The sequence below is a fragment of the Cupressus sempervirens genome, chromosome 9 (genome assembly GCF_028749045.1).
Source record: "Cupressus sempervirens isolate cs-2001-9-10 chromosome 9, ASM2874904v1, whole genome shotgun sequence".
Lineage (NCBI taxonomy): Eukaryota > Viridiplantae > Streptophyta > Pinopsida > Cupressales > Cupressaceae > Cupressus > Cupressus sempervirens.
The window spans coordinates 663276173-663292906 of NC_143126.1; the positions used below are offsets into that span (position 1 = coordinate 663276173).

Below are 16734 nucleotides of genomic sequence, written 5' to 3' on the forward strand. Positions count from 1 at the left end.
ATAGCATCATAGCTAAGGACCTTGATTAAGATTTATGATTTTTGTTTGTGTATCAGCTTGTTGTTTATCAAGCTCAATTAACAGTAAACTTTATCACTGTTCAAGTCAGAAGTGTTTAAAGTCTGCCTTCTATGTTATGCATCTAAACATTTATCAAATATTATTATTACAAACATATTGCAAATCTGAAACTGCAAAAAATTATGAGTAATTTCCACATAATTTATTATTTATTAAATAAAATGAAATTATTTTAAATTTTAAAAACAATATAAATGTTTTACATTTATTAAATTTGAACTATTAAAAATAAAACAATATATATTAAATTTAAATACATACATAAACAATATATTAAGTTTTAAATATAAATTTAAAAGTTTGGAAAACAAATCTTCAAATGAAGTGAATCACACAACACTTTTGGCTGTTTGGTGGGAGCAGGCAGAAGCAGCATTGTGACCCGACTGATGCAAGAGGTCTTCCTCAATCGGCCATAAATAATGCACCCAGAGGTACCATTGTGCGGGCTTATCAACAGGTCGAGGCTACCTCTAGTGAATTACCACCACTGATTAGTTGTTGGTGGTTACTTCCAGCAGACCATCACTTCACATGCTTGATTGATAGATGTCAGATGTCTTCAACTCCTCTCAAACAGTGGACCTCTCAATCTTGGAACCGCACAAACTTTCATTAATAAGGCCAAGTGTGGTTCTGCATAAATTCTAAAGCAAATTCAAATGATTTTTTTAGTTTTTTAACTTTTTATTGTAAAACACAAAAATTTGAACTTATACATAAAGTTCAGCAAACCCCATTGACAGAGGCAGGATCTATCTGCCACCTTGTTGAAGAGCTCAGGACAGAAAATACACGATTTTAATGCTCCAAATGTGGCAATCAGCAATCAAGTTGTGGATAATGCAGCATGGGAGCATTTCATAGCTTTTGTGCAGAATATCTTGAAATGCAATTCGCTGTCTAGCAGCCTTAATGCTGATTTACAAGATTATACATCTCCTTAGTTTTAAGAAGATTTAATACTTGCATTTACCTCAACAAAGACTCTGGTATTACAAAGCCCTTAACTTCTAAAAATCATTTCAATTTTCTAGAATTGATCCCATTTCAACCATGTAATTAGAAAATCTTCTCTTGAAAACACATTCAATTAGCTTGCACTCTTTTTACACATGAAAATGACTGCTATCATAAAGCCAGCTACACACAAATAAGTAATAGCTCTGTAATCCACTGAACTGGGCATATACTTATAACAAGCTATCTTACCCTCTTCTGGTCATGTAAACAATAGCCATCACTGACCACAACTGATTCAGGAGCATCTTGGTTTTGCTTGGTGGCTACTTTGGAGTTCATGGGAAGAGGCTCGGTAGTTGCTTCGGTGGATGCTTGGACTGGTACTCAGTTGAAGAAGGAATTTGGTGCTCGGCATACACTAGGACTCGGCATGGTCTTTGGTTACTCGGCATCGTTTGAGAGGAGCTCGGCTTTGCTTAGGAATTTGGTTCCTCTTGTAGGACATGTATCTAATTTTTTAAAATGAGTTAGAGAATGAAAATTTCAGGGATGGAAGAGGGCCTAGACTTCTACCTACGTTTCGAAGCTCAAGTTCTAATTCATTCGGAGCTAGAAGATATCGCTATTTTACCAAGACATCGATTTTGGGAATTTAATTGTTGTAGGAGGCCGACTTTAGCATTTAATTTATGTTTTTGTATTTAATTTGTGTTTTGGGCCGACCTGTGGCTTAGATTGGTATAAGTAGGAGTTGTGGGAAAGTCTTTAGGCATTATTCATCCATGGAGGAAAAGTAGAGAAGCTTGGAAGAGCGAATTTGGAGGAGGGCTAGTAGCTGCGGCTTGGATAACAAGCAGATTGCTTGGTGGGCTTACGAGCACAAGTTGAGATCTTCTTTGGAGGTTTCCACCAGAGTGAAGTTCTAGACTAGCTAGGGTTTGGATTAGATCTTGAGGGATCTTGCAGAACTATTACTTGCTTCATATTTGGCCGTAACCGGGAAGGCCTTACAGCCCGGCACATTGCATGTAATCAGTTATATTTTATGAATATATTATTGTGATTTGGTATCAGATCTTGCATTGTTGCTTCTTGTTATTATGTTTCCGCTGCATGGTTTTATAGCAGGGGGCTAGGACATCTCCTTTGGGGATTCTCCTGCCTTGCACTGCGTCAACAACTATTGACGACCGTGCCATACACTATTTCCAATTAATCGATAAACAAGAATGATACTAGAAAGTATTTTGATCTTCACAAAGAAGCCTAATGATGCAGAATAGCTGTCCATGTTTATATTACGGAATCAACATGTAGTAAGTCATTGCACAACATTCATGCTTCCAGTAAAAAAACTTTATCTAGCAGAAAAAACCCAAATATTTCTTCTATGATGCCAAAGCTCTTGAAAAATGAGTTCAATGGTTCTGTCAGATTAAAATATTCGCTACACTGAGAAAGTAACTAATTTTCAAATTGCCCAATGAAGACGAAACATCATCATTCATATGATACATTGATTAGTAAAGTCCTAATGTGCATTAGCTTTGGTTCAAACTAATGATGCCACAAAAAAAGTACAATGACAGTAGCACTGGACCTTTAAAGTATAGACCACTATTTCAATAAAGAGGATCTACAAGTAGAACTTCGATAAAGCACTGGAAAATTATGTGCATATATAAATTAGATAAATAGAAGGATGGTTCATGCAGTGTCAAACATTCTAAAAAGTACAAAACGTTCAAGAAAGTTCAACCTTCTAGAACCTTCTAAGTAATTTTCAAGCTAACCACTGCAAAGTTTCTCAAGTGCCAAGTTCTCATCTCCTCCACATTTTTCTAAAGCACTTCTCACTGTGCCTTCAGGAAAACCCATCTCAACCAACTTTTGCACCTGAAAAAACATTACCATTGTTAATCACCTTGGCAGAAATCAAGTGTGGAATACACTTTCCAAGAATATATTAATATCTCATTGATCAATAATTAAACCACAAAATATCAAATAAACAATTTGCTCAAAAGTAAAAATGTTTATGATGATCATTAAGCATTGACATTTGAACTGCAAATAACATATGTTAATCTCTGTTGTCTAGAAGCAATACAATATCAATTTGGAATTGCATCAATCATCCTACCATTTGCAGAATATAAATCTATCCCTTTTATGTTTGCAAGGGTTTCAAGTGCATGTCATGTTTTAGAATTATATAGCCACTGTGAGCAGCACATTATGTTGGTTTCTAAAGAAGGGGTAAATAGGTAGTTTGTCATGTTTTAGATTTATATAGCCACTGTGAGCAGCATATTATATTGGTTTCTAAAGAATGGGTAAATAGGTAGTTAGCCAGGATTTTCGAAAAGCCGTGAATCTGTCAAGATTAAGATTTTACCCTGCCTAGTACCACATGGAGTAATGCTTTAATGCAGAATTTTCCTAGTATTAAAAAACAGAAATTGCACCATTAGCACGAATGCCACGAAATAAAAAGAATAGAGCATCACCCAAATGCTTTGATGTTAATAACTCGTTATGTCTAATATTACCACTTGATCATCCAAATTTTTGAGGGAAGTCGCACACAGCTTCACTTGATTTGAGGTTATTATTCTCAAGAATCAAATGCTAGCCCATTCTTGTGAGCATACCCAGGTTAAAGGCTCAACTGTGGAAACAGTACTATACTAACTGGGTGCAAGCAAAGAAGTTTGATGATATCTTGGATCAATGATAGCTCTCGAGTGAGATTAATCAGCATTGACCACATGATGTATAATCCCCATGTGCATATGCAAATTAGCACAATGAAATGCTACCAATTTGACCTTCACCTTCAGGTTGCAATCATCAATTCACTTGTGTACCCTTATTTTTCATCTTGTGGTAAATAAGCTAAACTTGTAACTGGATACTACCTTTGGATCAATTATCTCATGAAAGAATTCTATTAGAAAAAGTCAGAAGTAAACTATTAACTGACTCTAGTAAGCACTTCTACGAAACACTTTAAATTATGATATTTGCAAATATTTAACACTTAATAATCTATAAGAGCTAGTAGATTTCCACAACCCATGAGCTCTGTCAATGTTGTTTCTGGATTTGATTGTGAGTTTTTTTGCATCAATGTTTCAGATCACACACTGTGATCCATCATCAGGATGAAAGAATGAAAACCAAAGGAGAAAGTGAATCACTTAATAATATACCCTTATTCCATTTAGGTTTCCACATACGGCTTGAATCGCGGAGTCTGTAAAATTGAAGTAGGAAGTCAAAGTGTAATTATTATATGTGGATCTTCACCCTCTAAGCAATTACATCTATTTGCATATCCATTACAAATTGCAAGCAAAGACTGAGGAGAATTACTATACATTGCACAAAGATGTTAATGAAGAAACACAGGTCTTGAATCATTCTCTTTGGGCAATGGCAAGTAAGGAATTGTAGTCTATTTATTGCTACAAACGTGAGGTCATCAAGACAACAAATGAACCAACTGCTTAAACATTTGAAGCGAGGTAAAAAATATGCCTCTTTGAACTTGAAAGAACAAACCATGTGTTTACAGGTCTCAAGATGGATAATTGTCTAGAACTAAAGAGATTGGCAAATTAACAGGGGATGAAGGAATAAAGATGTTTAGGGAAGAGTATATATCCTGAGCAATAAAACATTTAAAGTTTTTAACACTCAAGGCATGTTATCAGCTGTAGAGATATGTTTCCTAGTCATAGCTACAATGTGTTGTAGAGTGTTTGCTTTGAGAATTTGTGTTTTGTGGCAAGAGAAAATATTCAATAAAGAAGCCAGAAGAGAAAATATTCATTAAACTTAAATACATTTTAATTATGTTATATTTTAATTTTATTACTTACAATTCTCGTTTAAATGGTTCTTTTGTTCTATATTTTAAACTTATTATTAAATTCTATTCTTAAAAGAAGCCATCACAATTTCCAAGAATCAACTGCACAAATGGGAATCTTTTAAATATGCAAATACCACACTTAATAACTTACAATAAGACTATTCACATATTACACCTCCTAGTTACTATTTGAACATACTTAAATTTCCCAAATCTAAGGCTCTGAATTGTGATAAAAGGATTTCCAAGCCTGATTTCAGACTCTTTTGTGGGAACTGATAAGACTCTTTAATCTAATATCTTTGAAATGTTTCAATTACAGACTAACTCACGAAAGTAGTGGTAAACAGAATCCCTATTTGTCTCCAGAGAGGTATAATCACAAGAATTTAGATGCGAAATCAGAATCTACCATGTTTATAGCCTTGTTACAAAAAGGCTTGCATAGTTCCACTCAACAATTGTCTTTCTAGAAATGCTTACAAAGGTCTCAAAACAACAATATGAGTGCTGGGCATCCAAATATTAAAAAAAATTACAACTTATAAACTATGCTTGAATACAGACAAAAAAAGCATAACCCCATATGTCTGTCACCCGCCAAAAACATTTATCATCAAGCACTTAACACAAAATGATGGAAGCTGTAGCTTTACTCAAGAATTCCTTCTTGTATAATGTCCATAAGATATTGAGCTACAAAAAATAATATAACAGATCAATCTGCAAAAATACTTTGAGCTGAGAAACTCAATTATGATTTTTATTCTGATTGATATTGGGCAATATAATCGAAGGACACAAAATCTAATTGAAGTTTTGCATTCCGGTCATCTTGTAAAAATGATTGAGAAAATTAGACAAATTTTACTTCCAACCAGCAGCAGGTTCTTTAAATTGGACTTAATAACAAAATGAGATTCCCTCTCAAATTTCCTGCACTGCCCCTGAAGAAGGCCCTGTTAGCCTAGCCTAAATCCACATATATCTGCAAGGTATGATGTGTACTTTAGCTTCATTTAAGGATTTTATTTTGTACATGATTGGTAGAACAAGGCATTGTACTAGAGGTTCGTTGATATCAAATCAAAAGTTACCAGTAGCCTAAATCCATACATATCTGCAAGGTATGATGTGTACTTTAGTTTCATTTAAGGATCTTATTTTGGACATGATTGGTAGAAAAAGACATTATACTAGAAGTTCATTGATATCAAGTCAAAAGTTAGAGGCTCCAGTATATTATCTCATCTAAGAACTCTTCATTTTAACAGTGTGAATTTGCCTGTCTGACATTACTACGGGAGGATAACAAGGAGAAAAACATGCTTATGATTTATGCCTCAGCTTGACAAAACATCAACTTAAACAGTACCTATCAATGTCTTCAAAAGGTTATCCTAAAAATGCAAACAGCTATCTTACACCACATATATCATACCAGTTAGTTTATTTGTGCGAAAGACCTACAATTTTATATCGTTCCAACATATGTTTTCTTATTAAAAAATTTGGTCAAGAAGATTAGTGCAATACCAAAACAAATCATACCTTCTCTTCCATTCCAAGAGATGTCTGTTTTGCAAAAGTTTCAGTCCAATAACGTGCAGTGCCCACAAAAGTTGGGTAGTCTCTCAAGTACTACAGATATGAGAAACAAAAGTCAGAAAAACCTATAAAGAATGCAGCACAGTTTAAAAAGCAAAAAGGTATATTAACAGCTAAAATGCTATAGACATATTTTGACACTACCTGCTGTGCTACCACAGCATCCTGAGGATCACTGGGTTCTGGTGCTGAAAGTAAAGCTTGCAAAGAAAGTAGTGCAGTCTTTAGTGTAAGTGCTGGACTCCACTGATCTTTTAAAATATCCAGGCATATTGCACCATTTTGACTGCTAATATTAGGATGCCTACATAGATGTCACAGTTAAGTGGAAATAGAATGCAAGTTAGAACACATTCTTATTATTAGAAATAACACGCTGAAAGTATTCGTGACAGTTCACCTTATGGAATATAACACAGAATTATGGCATTGCCATTCTTAAATGAGCAAACACCAATAAAAGACAAATGTTCAAGAGGAATTAAAAGTACCCAAAGTCAGATACAGCGTAATTATATCATGGATTGCCTTTATGTTTCATGTGACTGTTTAACGAATTCCCTACTTCAGTTCTACTACAGACTCATAGAGACAGCTAGAAATAGCACCACATGCAATGGGAAAAGCAAATGGCTGTAGCAAATATACATCAAACTTAAGCATGTCATCTAGTGATGCAACAAGATAACAAAAATCTTTGACCAAATCCAGTAATCATTTTCTGCATACAGAGGAGAGCAGAAATGCAATTAAGAACATGAAACATACTTATAAGTCATAATGTGTGTCCACAGAGAAAGAGTACCACTAAAAAATATTCAAAAGATGAAGCTCGCTAATAAAAAATCATTGAATCAAGAAAGACATTCAAATTTCCCACAAACGCACAAAGATGATACTCTTTAATAATATAAAAAAATTAAGAAAGTGTTGCCAATCCAAACACTCAAAAGATTCAATGAAAAGCAAAGACTGGGGAGAGACAGCCAAAACGTTGATTGCAGAACATCCAGTCATGTGATCATTATCAATAAGTTAGATGTGCATTATAAGCTATTACATTCAATTTAATCTGGGTCCCTATCGCACCATAAATACCTTGGTGAAATGCCAAAAGACTGTTGCTACTGTTGAAATGTCCTATTTGTCTTGTCTTGTGCATTATAACCATTGAACATCTATTGGACCTTTGGTTTCTTCTTTATATTTCAAATGGTGCACCTTCCTACAATATACATATGCAAAAGAATAGCTTATGTTCATTTAATAAAAGATTAAATCCTAATAATTTCGAAGCCAGGACCAGATTTTAAATGATCGAGTCTGAGGTCATGCCGCACAACAAAGATAACATTTCTGGACAACAGATTCTCGGTATGCATGGCTGTCTAGTTTGATAAAGAAAATTAACAAGCACTAAAAACGCATTAAATTGTTAATTTATTTAGTAAGGTTTTGTCAGTTCATAAGAACTTAAAGACCTTGTAGGAGAAACCGAGGAAAAAAGAAGAACTCTTTACCTCAAGAATATTATCATCTATAAAAATCAAATAGATTTTTTAGTTATTGCCTATGAATCAAGTGCACGTTATCCTCCAGTTCTGGTTTCAATCATCAGTTAGAGTTTGGTACTAAATAGAGCAATCTTAGGCTGAACCAAGTCAAAGAAAGGTATTAATGGATCTCCTGCTTTTCTGAAAACGCATGTCCCGGCTACACAAGCCAAGAAGGGTCCACAATTATTCATGTGAAGCACCCCTTGCAAGTGTATAGAAAAGTTGATATCCTTAAGGAGCAGTCGACACTCCACAGCAAGTCTAACTCTATCACTTATATAATTATATCTCTCTTGTTATTCTGTGTCCCCGAGAGAGCAATGGTAGTTGTTGTATGTAAAGACCTTGTATAGCTACCCTAACCTGGCCCCTTTCAGCTTGTATTCATGAGTTGAAAATTTTCTAGAGCAGTCAACAAAAATACAATTAACTATTCAAAATACTCTGAAAAACATCTAATCATTCCACACTCTAAAATAAAAAATTCATATCCAGGAACATAGATATCACATCTGTGTAAAGCTCATACCAGACTTTTGTTATAAACTGCATCTTTGGGGGTTCAAATGGATATGCCCCTGCACAGAAAATTCAACCACCATGTCAGAACCAGTCCATATAATTTGCAAGTTAAATCTCCACTCTTTCTTGTGTGCCTTGGGCTCTAAACAAAAACTGCAACCAAACACACATCCCATTGCAATACACCTAAACAGAAGCTAATTTAGATCTTGTAATCCATTTATTCTAAAACATATATTACTTCTACTTTTAAACATATAAATAAAAAAGAAAACCTTATGTTCCACCCAAACTGAATGTATACATGCAAAAAAATGCCACACTCGATTATAGTGAGTTGGAATCCAGGAACTTTCTATTTAAACAAGGTTTATGATCTTTCCCTTGGCTGGCATATAAACATCTGAAACCAAAACTTACATGTGTCTGCTTTGAATATATTTCTCCTCCAAAATAAAAGCATATCCTGTATAGCACTCAGCATTAGCAATTTGGGGCAATATATTGCTTGACAGTTTGAAAGCACTACAAAGCCATTCCATTCAGAACCCACTATACTAGACCAGCAAACCTTACATTTGAATTTACTGAATTTTCAACCCATTTTCTGCAAAATCTATAGAATTTCACAAATGAAACATCTGAGTCAATAATATATTTTGTTTCTACTTTCCATTTGCATTGAGCTGCAATTACAAAGGGTGATGTTCATGCCACTGGGATGTCTTTCTCTAGACTGCAAAATGTCGAGAACAATTTTTTTGAACAAGTATTTTACCACAAAAAAGATAATATTCTCGCTCTCTTTCAGACAAGATAATCTAGTTAATTACCATGACTCCAAGAAATTACAATCAAGAGATCCACAGTTGATTACTTGGCATGGTAGTGGCAAATCAGGCTTTTTGGTATTTCCAAAGATTCACAATTTCCACTCACACTATTACTAACACCTTGTGAACCCTCAAATTGTCCCTACTCTACTACTAACAACATTGTGAACCCTATCCGAAAGCATTTTCCACAACGACTATAACTTAAAATCTCATTTACCTATTCACTAAAAAGCTCAATGCCTAACCTATAGTCTTATTTTAAACAGGAAAAAAGACCACATCAAATATCCAGGATTTAGAAATGCAACTTCATTGCAATTTCTTGTAACTGCGACCTCAATTCCATTTGACAGTCCAGAAATTCCCCTTCCTCGTATATTAGTAGACGTGGGAATGCCAATGTCCCAAGCAGAATCAAAGAACCAAATATGTAGTGTGTTCTAAATCCTTTATCTCAAACAAAATCAAATGCAATCCCTGAAGATGAGCATACAGCAGCCATGGAAACATAATCCGTTCACTATCAAGAACAAAGATCCAAATAAAAACAGGTCTCTCATATTCAGATCAATCTACTATGTTCTAAGCCAATTCTAATAAAAACATAGACCTAACCAAATTGTATACACGCTGCTTCGTGCAAACAAGTATTTCTTAACCCGTGAACCAACAAGAGAAAAATCTAAATAAATTGGGTCCCTGGCATATAGCCTCAGTAACTGAATTTTTTTTCCGTTTTTAACTAAAAAGGCCTAAAATCGGACGCCTAATATTATGCTCAAATAAATATGTTTCACCATTCAGCTCAAACAAATATACTTTAGAAATTACTTACAATAATGGAAAACCAAAACAAACTGGTCGCCATGTATTCAGCTCAAACAAACAAATATTACTTATAACCCGATTTGTCATAAAATCAATGAAAAAATCAAATTGGATTCCTCATACTTTGCTCAACAAAATTAAATTTGACATGCAACCGACTAAAAATAGACAAACAAACTGGGGGCCCGGCATTCAGGTCCCAAAAAAATATTACTTATCCAGATTTCTAACAAAAACAGAAACCTAAACAAATTAAACGCCCCTGATGTAACGCTAAGAAAAATAGTTGTTGACCTGATTTCTACAAGTAACAAAAAAAAAACAAATGGGTACCGAGAATTCAGCTCAAACGAGCGCACCGTGTCCTAATTTTGTAAACCCGACTTGGAGACAGACCGAGCCAAAAATCAAATTCAACAAAAACTCAAGGACGGCAATGACTAAACAGGCATTACAAAGGCGCAAACCAAGCCCCAATTCCAAAAATCCAACTTAGAGACCAAACCAAATAGCAAGCACAGCAAATGACTAAGCAGGCCTTTCAAACAATCATACTGCGTGAACCCAACTCGGAGATCAAGCCAAAAATCAAATGCAACAAACTCGTAAACAACGAATGAATAAACAAGCATTGAGAATTGAGGACTAGTGTACATTACCAGGCAAGCGAATGTCTATCTGGAAAGTGCCCTCTTCATAAGGAGTGTCCACGGGACCTGCGATTGTGCCACACAGATGACTAACATCATGGTCTCCATACAGCTTGATGCTTATTCCCGATGTCTTCTTATCCCTCTCTATTTCTGTCAGTTCCTTCTGTACTCGCGAGGCGTCCAGCATTTTGGTATGCGCAGTGCCCAACGCAGGTCAAAACGAAATGTAGTCACACTTGTGCTATGAAACCTCTTTCCTCCTGAAGCCCAACCGGGAAAAAATACTTTGTTTAAGGTATGGGAATGATGGATTTTATAGTGCGGGAAAAGAATTCATTGGGGAAGCATAGACTTGGAATTCGATTCCTGGAGGTTGGGCTGTGGGGACGGAGGTTTGGAAGGGGGTGGCAAAGCGGGACCATGGATTTCTAAACCTTACTCTCAAAACTCAGCTATTTCATCATGGTAAATTTATGGGTTTGCTATTCATATAGATCGGTGGTTTAGGGTGCTTGAAGAGAGCAGTTTTCAACGGTTTTTAATTATTATCTAAGTCCATAAATATTTCTAATTAAATGGTTTATTTATTTGTATTACTATATGATGTCTAGTGGTTTTGTTTTTTTAAAATTAAATTAGTTTATAAAATGTGTAGAGATATTTTTAGAAGTTATTTTGATGAATTAAGTGTTATGATAAATATAAAGGATTATATATAATTCAAAAATAGAGTTGGGAGGATATAAACTAAAAATGAGTCTAAAATCGAAAATTATAGCTACACATTTTTGTCAAGAGCCTACAACACAATGTTAATGTTAACTTGTGAGCCTCTCATCTTAGGTTGGAGTCTACTCTAACTTAACACAAAAAAATAATTAATCTTAAAATAAAAGTTGATAAATTAATTTTATAATTAATTTACAATTTAACTAAAATAAAATTTGTAAAAAATTTAAATATACTTAAAAATATTATTTATTTATATTTAAACTATCATATATGAATAAAATGATCATCTGAAAAAAGGAAAATAAGATGATGGAAGGTAAACCAAAAATAATTTTAGAAATAAAGACTAAACCAATTTATAAAGCTAAAATTAAACTAATTTAAAAAATAAAGTATAACTTAAATTATTTTTAAGAACTAAAATCAAATTTGGATTTTCCAAAAAAAAACATAGATTAACTTGTTGTTTTTTAATTCATATGTTAATTTCTAAAAAAGTAATGAAAAAATAAGAGAAGATAATTGAAGGATATAGTAAAAAATAAATAAAAACTATATATATATATATATATATATATATATATATATATATATATATATATATATATATATATATATATATATATATATATATATATATATATATATATATATATATATATATATATATATGAAAAGAGGGTTGACAATTTTCTAGCAAAAAAATTTATTTCTAGGAATAAACTTCTCATATAAAGTCGATCAGCTTAAATAAGGGCAAAGTATGGAAGTAGAAAACACTAAGCAGTTAAAGTAGTACTAGTTGATGGAGGTGGATTTGGATCATCATTTTTTCTCCATACACCAACAGGGTCAAAACTAGGACTTGGAATAGACCAACCATCAGTTGTTTCATCTTCCTCTCGACTAGCCTTTCTAGTTGGAGAAATAGCTAGGGAAAGTTGGGTAACCACTTACAAGAGAAAGGCCAATCAAAATCACCACTTGAACATATCCATCTTATACTAAACAAGAGGAAGGAACACCAATAGCAAAGGGTTATCAAGGGGCAAAACCATCGGGAGGTGGTGAAGCTAACTTTTAATAAAGAAATCTTGAGGATCATTAGGACACCATTGAGAAGCATGAGAAAGCGATGTGTGAGAATGCCTGGTAGAGGAACTGGGGCTACAGTGACAGACACATGATGGAGAAGGCATGCCAAAAATAGAACCTATTCAGTGGGACTCTAGCAACCAGACATGGAGCATTGCCCCAATGCTACCAAAGATCTTGCAAATAGGCCACTTCAAGAAGCATCTTATTTACATGTACTTGAATTTGTAACATCACATTATTGTAAATACATGCTTTAGAAAAAATAGAAATAGAAGTATCTATAGATGAGTGGGTGAATATAAGGACATTTTTATCCTTCCAAAAAGCAAATAAGATTTTCATCTTACCAGCATGCCAAATCTGAAGAAATTGAAAAGGAAATCTAAGAGAATTTTCTGACAAGACTTTATGCCAAATAAATAATTTTGGTCAAAAAGGGCTAAAAAATCATGAATCCAAACCTTGAAGAATTGTGCCCTTCTACAAAACTAGAAAATATGAAGAAAAGATTCAGGTTGGCCACAAAAAAGATAGCGATGTTTGGTAGCCCCAAATGCTAAAAATGGGAGCCCAAAGACAAGCCCTAGAAAAGAATACACTAGGCAAATGAGAAATTTTGAGCTTTGTGGTTGTAGACCAAATAGTTAAAGACCTCCTTCTCTAGGCAGCCTAAGAGGACTATAATGCCAACAATGGTTCAAAATGGAGGACCATAGGCATGTGGGGTGAGAGCCAACAAAAACCCAAATGAGATTTATTGCTGGAAAATGTTGTTTATGGGTATTGTTTGCCCTCATAATTTGATGAATAACTTCAACATAATGCTCAATTCAAGGATAATTGATCCATTTTGAATAGCAATCTTTCCTCAGTGAAGATTCATTTAATTATAAAACCACGTACATTTACTTGAAATGGGTCAACACTATATATGCACCAAGAACTAAAATCAACCATGTTAGAGGAAACTTGTTGAAAGAAAATTCTATTTTATGGTTGTTGGAAGGAAATAAATCAAAGTGAATACTAAATCTAAATGCACATAACGACATTTGTAACTAACATTGTTGATCACATTTTTCTTGCTAAACTCGTACTATAGTTATCAGTCCTTCTGGCTATAGGAACATGCAACTACTTACAAAAATACAAATGACTTATAAAATGAAGTCTATGGTACTACAAGAAAGGAACTAAGCTAACAAGGACTACTCACCAAGTGGGCCCCCTTGGGTGAGAATCCAAAGAACTCAAAGATAGTTTATATGCTTAAAACATTCATTTTATTAACTATCAAAGAAACATTACATGATTTCAAGTTACACAAAAATAATTCACTAAAATCAATGGTATATTCAAATCCTCAATTCTCCATCCTTCTCTTGTAGGAGAGGAGAGTATTATTTAAAGGAAAAATTCAAGTGTTAACTAAATTCACCATAGAAAAATGCAGAAACATTATTATATTATAAGAGATGAGGCACATACATTATTACAACATAAAATTCACCATTCAACATAAGCCCTAAAATCTAGGTACTATTACATCCTAGATCTTATCAATCTTAAGAACACTCCTGATGACTCAAATTGTTTTGGCTATCAACATAATTGACTACAAGTTGATTCTTATGCCAACATCGTATGTTGCAAGATTTAGTCTCTTGGTTAATCACTTTAGGTACTTCCTTTGAACTACTCCAATAGTTTTCATGCATCATACATGCTAAAACAAAAACTTGAGACAGTTTTTGCACAAATCATGCAACATATTCATTCATCAAATGATTAACTATAATCTAATACACATTCATATAATAACAAGTATGAGTTTATATCGCATATCATTATAAATGGCTATCCATAGTTTTTATCCTGGTATCATAAAGTAAAAATAAATTAACACAATCTTAGTGGCAACATGCCACTTAAGAAAAAAAATTATGACACAATTCTGTAAAACATGGAAGCCCAACTTAAAACTTGAAGTCTTGATAACACCTAGACCTAGCAACTTCTATAAAAAAAGGGCAATACTATGCACCATCATTGCTCCCTACTTAAACTAGTGTTGGTCCTCCTGCATGTGAAATTTCTTACATGAGCATAAATCATGAAGTTCCCCATCGTTGTTTCCCTTTTTCCAGTACTTCCAAGGCTCCAATAGAAACCTTTGCTATGTTGCATCTTTTCCATCGTAGAATTCTTTTCTTCTTGATCCAACTCATTGTCTTCAATACCATATAACAACCACATGAGGATAAGAGGCTAGAAAGTAAAGGGAAACCCTAAGAAGTAACCTCTCAACTCCTCTCTCTCCTTTAAAACCTCTCTACCAAAGGTAGCTCTCCACTATGTCTTCTTCAACTCATAGGAGTAAATTCACCCTAAAACTCACCATGACCATGGTCAACTACAAGTAGGATGGATGGACTCCCAATTTACCTATTTCAACCATTTTTGGCATCAAATTGTTCAATCTCGCATTAGTCCTCTTACCGATCTCATAAATCCCTATATTTTAGGGTTAGTAGGCTTTTAGGTCTAATTAGGCCCAAAGATGAGGTTTTTGTCTAATAAAACTAAAACTTGTTAAAGAATATCAAAAAAAACTTTTTATCTAGAAACCCTTTTGGGATGATTAATAGATTTTTAGGGTTTTGGGTCCTCCAAGGTGATTGTATTGTATTATTCCCAAACAGGCCTAATAGCTTAAGGGTTTGAACTATTTCAAGTTTCTTGTTCCAAAATTGGTCCAAATGGAATCACTAACACTTGTCCTTGATTATATAGTTCCCTACACACTCAACAACACCATAAAAATCTCTTGGTACACTTACCAATCCATCCATCCATCCTTTCTTTCTTCAAGTGCAATTGTGCTTGCCCCTAACTATGTGTTGTCTTGCCTAGGGAAAGCCATCAAAAATAGTAAATATCTTCATCTACACCCTAAAAGTGGTATATACACTATATAATAATTTCACGTTCATATCCAAAAGATCCATGATGGTCCCACAGTGGGGTGTCTTGAAAGTGTCTTTATTATGTTATAAACTCAACCAGAGCCAATAAATTGGCAGTAGATAAAATATTTTACTAATAGAACAAAATTGCTTATTTACTCATACCAATGCACACAGGGTAAGAAAACAATCAAAGTGAACTGTGAACAATGAAATTAAAGTAAATTCAATTCGTTAGATGATAGATGTCTTGGTTGCAAGCAAAACTATGATGAATTTGATAAAAAATCACTTGAGTTTGCTATTGAATTTCAACCAAATAATCAATCAAACCCTTTCCAAAGTCATGTATAATCTTACACAAATCCCCTTGACATACCTCGACCACTAGAAAAGACCCATAAGTGATTCTTGGCATTTTGCATATTTTTACCAAAATGTCATCATGACAACATTGTAAAGTTGCAATGTTGTCAATGACATCTTTGTAACATTTTACAATTTTGACTCTTTTCAAACCATGAATCTTCCCAACTGATGCATAATGGTCACTTAAACATTGTTAAGTTCTTCTATTATTATTCTTACCCTTCTCAATAAATTTAGAGGTATTTTACATGTTTTTCCCAATGTTGTCAACATTGACAATATTTTGACAGTATTGACAACTTTTTTACATCACTTGGAAACTTTTATCCAAAAAACCTAACTAACATCCAAAAAAATATAACACACTCTCAAGACCCTCTTGGGTTCATTATTCATTAATGATCTAGCTAGGATCATTACAACCTAAACCGACTTAGGGTTTTAGCCTAAACCCTAGGTGCTCCTGCACCATTCCCCCCTGCAACAAAGAGGTCATGTCACACCTAGTGTTAAGAGGTCAATGATAATGCCAAACTTGTTGAATTCATTCTTTGTTACCCAAGTGATCCTTGAGTCAAGTTGATGCTTCCACTTTATGAGATCCTCCATATACACCCCATGCCTAGTCTTCTTCTTGATTCT

The 16734-nt window shown here is 34.0% G+C and overlaps 1 protein-coding gene across 1 annotated transcript; it reads right to left on the reverse strand.

Moving 5' to 3' along the window:
• Positions 1-2492: 2492 nt before the first annotated feature.
• Positions 2493-11391, reverse strand: UBC27 (ubiquitin-conjugating enzyme 27). Its single transcript, XM_089801597.1, has 5 exons — positions 10934-11391; positions 8618-8666; positions 6677-6836; positions 6476-6565; positions 2493-2940 (listed from the first exon to the last, which is right to left on the reverse strand). The coding sequence occupies exons 1-5, from the start codon at positions 11112-11114 to the stop codon at positions 2833-2835; spliced, it is 588 nt and encodes a 195-aa protein (XP_089657723.1). The 5' UTR covers positions 11115-11391; the 3' UTR covers positions 2493-2832.
• Between the last annotated feature and the right edge of the window lie 5343 nt (positions 11392-16734).